At 49.3% G+C, this 9,308-nt stretch overlaps 1 protein-coding gene across 2 annotated transcripts in view; it reads right to left on the bottom strand.

The window, feature by feature from the left end:
* Positions 1 to 162: 162 nt before the first annotated feature.
* The window catches only part of CSRNP2 (cysteine and serine rich nuclear protein 2), a 46,354-nt gene continuing 37,208 nt past the window's right edge, over positions 163 to 9,308 (bottom strand). For both annotated transcript variants that reach the window (XM_083484765.1, XM_083484766.1), the window contains exons 4-5: positions 7,944 to 8,240; positions 163 to 6,573 (exon numbers count right to left, since the gene is read on the bottom strand). In XM_083484765.1, the coding sequence (XP_083340891.1) occupies positions 5,671 to 6,573; positions 7,944 to 8,240 (1,200 nt within the window). In that variant the 3' untranslated portion in view covers positions 163 to 5,670. The remainder of the gene's footprint in view (positions 6,574 to 7,943; positions 8,241 to 9,308) is intronic.

Here is a 9,308-nt window from a genome sequence, read left to right as displayed (position 1 = left end):
CAGACAATATGCACCATGGAAGAGCAGCGGGCGCACGTGAGCTGGTGGCATGATCTTGGCTCTGGTCAGGATTATGAAAGGTTGCATGTCCATTGCGCTATTAAGTGAGCAGCAATAACCTAAACCACTATTGCCAACTTTTGCATTGAGGACAGAAACTGCTTTGCAAGTTCAAGCATTTCTTTATTTTTACACTTAAATATCCTCTTTAAATACAGCATTATCACAATGAAAATAACATAAAAAGGCAAAACAAAATGTAGAGGACCTGACAAGCTTTGGATTCACATTGAAAATGCCACCTGTATACCATGTGAGGCAGGAGAGCGGAGAGCAAGTTATAAAGTTATCGGAGTCACGACTGATGATGAAGGGGGCAGGGCTTGTACCAAATGTCTCAAACTGGGGCCTAGTTAAAGAGTCTCCCAAACAGGTAGTAAAAGGGCCATTTCCATGTAAACAGTTCAGTAGCACCAAAAAAGAGGAGGGGGCAGGGAGAGGAGAAAGGAGGAGTGTGTGTGTTTGATCGCTTTGCGACAACACTAGCTCATCGTTATGGGTTTGCTGTACCAGCGTCTTAAAAAGTCTTTTAAAAAAAAGCCAAGTGAAGGAAAATCAAATCCATTTCCTAACATGATTTGGAGTTGAGGATTTATATTTTTTTCACTTGCAACCAGGTCATCCCACCCAAAAGCCATTTTACTTTGTCCTTCCATCAACGCGACACGCTGCTTTGTTTTTCCAAGGTCACAGGCGCAAAAGGTCAGATCAGCTTTGCTGGCTCATGGACACAATTAGAGCATAGGGCCAGGACAACAGAGATGGAGCAATTCAGATGCTGCCTGGGTGTGTGTCCACGATGCCAGTTTTATCCAGATGGGTTTCTATCGACCTATTTCAACACCCTCTGCTTCTTGGAATGTCAGTCATAATAATTCCTTTTTCAGTTTCAAAAAGCAGATATTTAAGTGCGAAGTTGTTTCCATTTGAAGAGTAGGCCACCTGTCATTCATGGGCTGCAGCAGCTTAAAAGCACTCAAAAGAACAAAGTTCTTAAATTGTGAGAATTTGCCAGCGGCCTAGGTGTGTCCCATTTGCACCTCTTCCTTTAGAGTTGATCACAGCCAATCCCCAAAGAAAGGAACGTGCAGTGTGGAATTTAAAGGCTACAAATATAAGGGGCTGGTGGTCAGGCATTTTAACCTTTAGGCCACAAATGCACCACAGTTGCCCATGGCTCCTAGGCCAGTGCTGGAGTGGCCAGCTGGAAGTGCTTAAGTGTTCCGGTGGGGTGGGGGAGTCCTTTTTGCCTTGCACGCATCAGCAGGAAGCCAGAGATACAAATGGTGCACCCTGCGAGTGTACACTGCTAGTCGCGCCACAAGGCAGGGAACGGTGGGGACTGGACACGCACCATAAAGGCTACAGTGGTGTTATGATGAACTTGGGGAGTTTTATATAATGGGGGCATTTCAACCCTACTTCCTTTGCACTTTTGGCCTAAGACGACAGACGGCGCAACTTTGTAGAGGGAGTGCATCCCTTGCTCCTCTGCTAGAACTCTTCTGCTCTGTGAATCTCCAAGCACAACAGACACATACGCTTACAGAGAGGGTTGCATCTGGAAACGACTGCCTTTGAGACTAAAGCCAGCTTTTTAATAGCACCTTTTATTTTGTAAACGTCTAGTATGGGGGCGGGGATACCTAGCAATGTCACCAGTGCCCCTTTTCAAGCCCTGGTTGTAGAGAAGCATGGGAGAAAACCCCCAATATTAGCAGCAGAACTCCTAGCAACGAGGCCCAGTGACACCCGTTTGTGTGCACGGCACCCTTTGCTTCGCAAGGCAGCAAATGGGACTGTGATAGACATTTTAAGGCTTTTCTCGTTCCGATGCTTCTAGGTCCTCTTCTCCCTTCCCTGCCCCGTTTCAAAAGTCATTGCACAAAGAAGCCTGGCTCCTGCACGCACTGGCGCCGTATCCAAACCGTTCACTGCAGCAGGAGGTGGCGAGGCAGCAATTAAGTACTTATTTGTGAGACGAAGCGCAGGAAGCTCAGGTGTGCGGTATTGATGCTAAGCAGCAGATGGAAAGCTTGGAAGTTAAAAGGAAGATCGGGGAGGAGTTATAAAGTACCAAAGCCTTTTTATACACTTAAATACTCACCCATCTGGTCAGAAGTCTCATCAACCCAGCAGTGTGAAGTTCCATGGGCTGCAATATTACTGTGAGGTCAGGAGCTGTTCCGGAAGAAAGGAAAGAAAAACCTCTCTCCCTGTTGCTGTCATTTCCAGGACTGCATTGCTTCTGTTCACCATATATCCCTGGGAGCTAGTGCCATTTCAGAAGGATGGGCTTTTCCAGATGGGTTGGCAAAGGTGCTTAGTTACTAGAGATGTGGAGTTCCAGGGGAAAAAAACCTGGGAACGTTCCAGAAAAAACAGGGTGGGGGGTTGCCCTAGAATCTACTTTCTGATGAAAAAAATGGAAATTTGAAGCATTTTCTTTTTTGGAATGACTTAAATGCTTTAAGGCAAGTTTTTGCTCACTTAAAATGTGTACTATGAACACAGTAGAAGTGGATATTCTACACCTATCCTTTTGACTGGGTCCTTCCCTTGTGGTCAACCTTTCCCCCTCTCCCCTTAAGTGACAGTGACACAGACTCCCTGTTATACCATAGCATGATCCTTTGAAGCCTGACTGCTCAGAATCAAGTCTCATTGGTTTGGCGTAACTGACTCACTCCCAGGTAAGTGCATAGAGGGGACGGCAGCCTACAGCAATTCCAGGTGCGCTTATCTCTGGAACACTAAACAGAAAAGGTATTAGTTCTGGGTAAACATGCATAGAATTGCTCTGGAAATTCCAGAGTAAAATTTTATAAGCCAAGTTATAAATTATGCGTTTTGGGTTATTAAAAGCAGTAAAATAAATGTAGGTTTGGTAAGAATTGCATATTATCTGGTTGGCCGCTGTGAGAACAGAATGCTAGACTAGACGGGACATTGGCATGATCCAGAAAGCTGCTCTTACGTTCTTATTTCAATTGCCCCAAAACTTCCATTTCTCCCCCCTCAGGGAAAAAAAAAAGAACCAGTTTCCACCACCAAGGCTTCAAAATTTCTGCAATTTTTACATCTCTATTAGCCACCATTTATCATTGTGATAAAGGTGGAGGCAAAGAAGTGGGTTAGGTGCAGCTGCTGGTAAAATGGTTTTGTTCTCTCTCCATCACCTTTATGGTTTAAGAGGGATGACGGGCTTGGGGTTCTTGTCAACCAGCCCCTCTTCCCCCCACCAGCATCCAAAACACCGGCCAGATGCTCAGCGGTCAGTTTCAGGTAGTCCCGTTTAGGAAGAAGCTGCCTTCTGAAAAGACGACACACATTTCATACATCTTAAGGTTACGCACGTGTTAGCTCCCAGATAGAATTAAGTGATGAAGGAAGAATGCTTCTCGCATGGGCTGCTTAGATTCCACCCTCCCTTCTAAATAAATTTAAGTACAGCAGCCTTGTACTGCCCTACGGAATCCTCCAGGCAACCTGGTGCCCTCCAGACAGGGCTACAACTCCCATCTGTCCTTGCCAGCTTGGCCAATAGTTAGGGATGATGGGAGTTGTAGTCAGGGCTTTCCCCCCAGCTGGAACCTGGTGGAACTCAGTTCCAGCACCTCCCAGGTGGGCGCCATTGTTGTTGTAACAAGGGAAGCGTTCCTGGTGAGTTCCGGCACTTCTTTTTCTAGAAAAATAGCACTGGTTGTAGTCCAAAAACACCCAGAGTGCAATGGAATGGGGAAGGCTGCAATGAATGGCAGGAAGTTAAATATCCCAAAGGGCTTATGCAAGTAACGGAGGTCATGAACAGTCTGGGGAAGGAAAGAGATTATAAAGTGGGGGAGGTTCAGTGCTGGTTTCGAGCTAAACTGGCGTATTTAGAGCAGTGTTCTTCAACCTTGGGTCTCAGATGCTGCTGGGACTACCATTCCTATCATTTACAGTGAGCTAAGAAAATGGTCAGGGATGATGGGACTTGGGAGTCCAGCAACATCTGGAATGCCCTTAAGTAAGCCGCTCCTGATTTAAAGGCACACCACATGGAAGCCATGGTGATAGCCAAGATGGTCCAGAACAGTGAACTGCAGAGGAAGGCAATAATCTGTTACTACAAAAAAACTAGGGGAGAAGAATGCCAGGGAGGGTGGATGCAGAAAGTGCTTTTGTTATCTTTGCAGTGAGAGAACCATCAGTAGGACAAGGGGGAACGTGGCAGCTCTAGGGACACCCCACCTCGTCCTTTTCATTCTAGGACTAATAAGAACAGCTAATTGCACCCCTTCCTTGCGATGCAGATCTCAGGAGATGCATACAGCTTGGAAGTCTTCTACACTGCCACCTTATTGCACCCTAACCCCTTGTGCTCGCAACCCAGCCGGCTATAGTTGCATTGCATATTCAGATTCATCCAGAAGGCTAGGGTGCTAGCAAGTAGCAAGGGAGTATATAAAGCTCTCAGATCCACCTCCAAACTAGCGTGCAATTAGAATGGAACGTCTTGAAACAGCTGACGGGAAGGAGAAAAAAATTAGTGGAACGACTGGGCAGAAGGATAGTTACTCTGCTGGACCTCCCTGACCACCCAAAAGGTCAGATCTTTACCTCCACTGAGAAGATCATACCGCCCCCCGCTCCAAGTGCATTGAGTGTTCAAGAATCAGATCACAGAAGGGATTAACATCATAGAGGCAGAAAACGCCAGCTCAGAATGGACATTGGAGTGTCACAGGAAGTCCCAGTAAACATTCAGCACATTTTGTTTGTTAGTTAAGAAAGAAACAACGGAACTTGATCGATCTCACTGGACCCGATTCAGAGCCAGCAAGACGGCGAGTAAGCCTGCTTGGGATGAAGCCACTGGGCAAGGAGGACCCCAGAGGCCAATGGTTCTGTATGGACAGTTGCATGCCAAACTGCAGGTGTAACCAGTCACGGTCAGCGTTAATCCATATGGAATTTAAAATGGGGGAGAAAAGAAGAAAAGTTCTCCTAGGGAAGGAAGGGCGGCAAAAATGTCACATAAATAAGAGTTTGTAAGAGCCTAAAGCTGTGCAACTGGCCAGAGCAGTTCAAGCGGATTAAAGGAGGTCGCAGTTCCAAGAAGACAGAGCACTGAAAGATGACAAAATGGTACAGGTGGAGGCAGCTGCACTGGTGGCCAGAGAGAGAGATTCCACAGCATGTATGGATTTGTGATATTCCATAGCAGTAGCAACGTCCTCTTCTACCCGCTTCCCCCCAAAAAACTCAACTGAGCCCTCTGGGAGAAAAGGCAGCTTCACTCTATTGCTTCCATGACACACATTCACGTTTGGTCCTTGCAGGATGGGGGATAAGGGGCCTGCCCCACAGCAGCTCCAATTGGACCATTTCCTGTCCGTGGTCCAGGCGCTTCCGTGTTAAGAGGCCGCCCAATCCGCAGAAGAAACCCCTGACCCCCTGGGTGTAGTTCGTTTCATAGTGAGCCTGTACAAAGCAGTCCCTCTTTCAACGCTCCCCCCCTCCCAACGCCCCACGTTAAATAATCCTCCGGGGGCCTGTGGCCGTTAGATAAATTCTCTGCCAATAAATAGACATCCAAGATTAAGAGCTACAGTGGGTCGGGATGGGTCACACGGCCAGAGCAGGTCCCAGGGAGCACTCCTCCGACGAGGGCAGCTCACAGGCCCTCTCCGGAGACTGCCCCAAACTCTGGGGCCGCAAACTGTCCTGCGGCACGTTTGTGTGGAATGACAGGCTTGGCGGAGGAGGAACCTCAGGCGGGCAGCTTTCAGAAGCGAGGGGCTCCGGGGACAGGGCCGCTTTGCCCCCTTCCGCCCTGCCGGAGACGGCGGCTCTGGCACAAGGCACCAGCGAGGTCACCGGGACGGAGTAGACGCTCAGCTCCTTCTCGTCTGGGTAGCGAGGGGGAAGGTCGGGCTCCTCTGCGCTGCTCTCACCCTTCACGCCCAGCATCGACCTTTGGTCGACCTGATAGTACACAACCGGCCCATTGTTCAAGTAGGCTTGGCCGCCCTCGGCAGAGCTGGCTTGCTCAGAGCTGTCCGTAAAGCACAGAACGGAGGAGCCCAGGGGCAGCTGGGCTTGGATGAGGATGGGTGTGGCCAGGCTCGGGCACAACCCGTCGGGGACTGCCAGGGGCTCTTCCAAAATGCACACCCCCAGGCTCTCCACGCTGGAGCCGCTGCTGGAGTCTTCCTCGGCCTTCAGCCGCTCCAGCTCCTCGGCCGTCTGCAGGTGCATGACCGCCGTTTCGTTCTCCGCCATGAACTCCTGGAAGTCTTGCGTCTCGGGGGTCTGGGCCCCCAGCCAATCGCCGCTGGAGCTGGGAGGGGCGGCGGCCTCCTCCTCCAGAGTCTGGGGGCGGCTCACCTGCCGCTTATTCTCCAGCTCCAGTTTCATAATGGTGTGGAGGTAATGTGTCCGCACCCGGATGGGATTGAATTCAATGCGCCCCGCCATGTTCCCACAGCCATCTCTGGAACAGCCGCACGGGAAGGACATTCGGTCCACCTGGGTGGGGGAAGTTGAGGGACAGTGAAACTGGGCCCAGCCAGAGAGCACTGCGGAAGGGAGCGGATTATGCAAGCCTAGCCAAGGGTGGTTTTTTTTTGGGGGGGGGGAGGCTGGGAGTAAACAGAAGCCAAGTTCCTGTCGGGAGGAGCATGCAAAATTAATGCAGGCTGCCGCTGGTAAGCAATAGGACAGCCAGGTCTGCATGCAGCCCCCTCCCCAAGCCAATTTCTAGACGCTAACAGAAAAAAACTGGTCTGCTGGCCAAGACAAGTGATCAAATGCTGCAGCTTTAGTGCTTGGGAATTAAATATCCTTCCACTGGAAGCACATCACTGAGGGGAAAATATCTGAGACCTCCCCCCACACCCCACCAAAACTGCACATTTATCACATAAAAAGCTGCCAGCAGAAGAAGAAAAGGATGCACATATGGGGGAAAATATTAAGGAAGGGACAGAATGCACACAATCTGAAGGGCTGTGTTAGAACAGAAGGACAACATGCAAAACCAATTCTACACAGTGAAAACATAGAATTTGGTACTGGATGAGGAAGTCAGCATCCTGAGAATCTCAGCTTTCATTTCAGCAAATATAAAAATTAGAACGCAAGTTTGTAGTTCTAACGGATGCCAAGACAGCGTAAAAGAGCACAGGCAATACTACAAGTTTTAGACGGTGGATGGGGTGGAAACAGAGCCAAGATTTCCAGTGGATCCTGAATAGTTCTCCCTGATGCTCCCCACAGGAATAGGAGGAGCAGAATAATGGAAAACAAAATAACGAAACATGAACCCGTGCTTAGAATTGCACAAATGCTGCAAATTTATGGAGAAAGTGTTTTTCTTAATCTGTTCATTTCAGAAGGCAGCCAGTAGAGGGGAGCAGAGGGACAGCAGAGTTACACATGCAGAGTAACTATGAGGATACCATGCAGACTGCAAGGACAGAGTTATGCTCAATAGCAACCAGGGCTGCTCATCCTAGGAACCCTTTCAGCTCCCCTACAACAAAGAACCACCTCTTCTTGCTGTCCCCCTCCCCTCTCTCCCCAAAACCCAAATAGAGTCTGAAACAATTACCTTCTATTTGGGGAAATTCCTCCTGAGATAATAGGGGACTGCCTCTCTCTTTGCCTCAGAGATGCGAAGGCCAAAGTGTCACCACCGGATCCCACAAGACCTTCCAGTGTGTTAATTTACAGACTTACTAGGGAGCACAACTGTTTCTGCTTGCAAGCTCAGGGCGAACGCAGCCACAAAGACCTTAAATGGACACGCTTCAACATCAAAGGGACAGACAGACAGACAGACAGACAAAGACTGCGTGATATAATTCAGGCCAAAGCCTAGCGGTTTCCCCACTGACCTGGCATTTAATTCCAGCCTGGCTACAGGCACAGGCCTCGGGGTCACAGTACAGCCGGCAGTCACAGCCGCACTCCTCCCGCGACAGGCGGATGGCGCGGAGCTCTTGCTTCTCCTCCGCATCGATGCGATGAACCCCCGAGGCTCGGAGGAGAGCGCGGCGCCTCTTGGTGGGCAGGGGCTGCAGGAAGAAGTAGTCGTCCACCTCCACGTTCTCTACATCTATGTCGTCGTCGGAGACGTCCTCGAGAGTCAGCCCATCCGCCTCCTCCGACTCCACGGTGCCGTTCTTGGTCAGCTTTGGGTGGGGGAGAAGAGAGAAGACACACACACACACCAGCAAAGTTAATCTTCAACACTCTCTAAGCCGCATCCCGCCTTGCAATCTGCGGAGAGACAAGCAATTTCCTTGGGTTGAAATTTGAAAATTTATTCCACACATCTTTGCGTCAGAGCAAAAACTTGGTACGCAGCACAGAATGCAAGGGTCCCAAGAATTTTAGGCTTAAAATAAAAATAAAAATTGCCCAGGTCTCACTCAGAGTGAAGCTGGGAAACCTGGCCAGGTCTGGTGAGGGCTTGGCAGGCATTCTGGAAGTTAAGTGATGGGCCAGCAGTCGCCTGCACAGTCCTTTATCCCTCTTCCACAGCAATCGCTCATTAGTCCCTAAGACACGTGTCTTCCACTTCCATGCCCTTCTTTTTAGTCTCTCCCAGCGCCCCCCCCCCCCCGCAACTGCTACTCAATAATTTAAGAGAGGCTCTGCTAGATCACACCAAAAAGCACCCTCTTCTCAATGGCCAGCCAAATGCCTTTGGAAGCTCACCACTGAGATAGGAGTGCAACAGGGCACTCTACCCTTGTGGCTCTTTGCAAGTCACATTCAGTGGAGGGGAAACTTAGCCACTCAGGCTAGTAGCCAAAGAAAGCCCCACTCCTTAAAGCAAATACATTCCAAACGCTTTGAAAACCTGCACATTCAAGGTGCAATTTGATATGCAAGATGAATGCTTAGATTGAGCAATTTAGGGTTTCTTGGAAAGTAGATGGGGGCAGAGACTTTGGAAGATATTTCTCTGCGAGTTATTCCTCTTCTCTATCTGGGTCAAAAAGACCAGCTCAGATTAACATAGGAATAGTAATTAAGGGAGAAGACACTATCATCTCTCCTGGGCATTCTTGCATCGCATAGGAGAAAACCAGGGCTTGCCACAAAGTGAACCCCTGGACAGAGAGCCACATCCAATTCCAGCTCCCTGTCACAGCTCACATTTGGCACAGCACACATTTGGCACACAGAAGGTCCCAGGTTCCGTCTCCAGGGATGGGAAAGATTTCTGCCTGAAACCCCAGAGAGCTCCTTTT

Source organism: Podarcis liolepis (genome assembly GCF_965112155.1).
Source record: "Podarcis liolepis genome assembly, chromosome: 2".
In the NCBI taxonomy this organism is placed as follows: Eukaryota; Metazoa; Chordata; class Lepidosauria; order Squamata; family Lacertidae; genus Podarcis; species Podarcis liolepis.
Note: the sequence above shows the minus strand (reverse complement) of the source record. Positions and strands in the feature narration are given on the sequence as shown.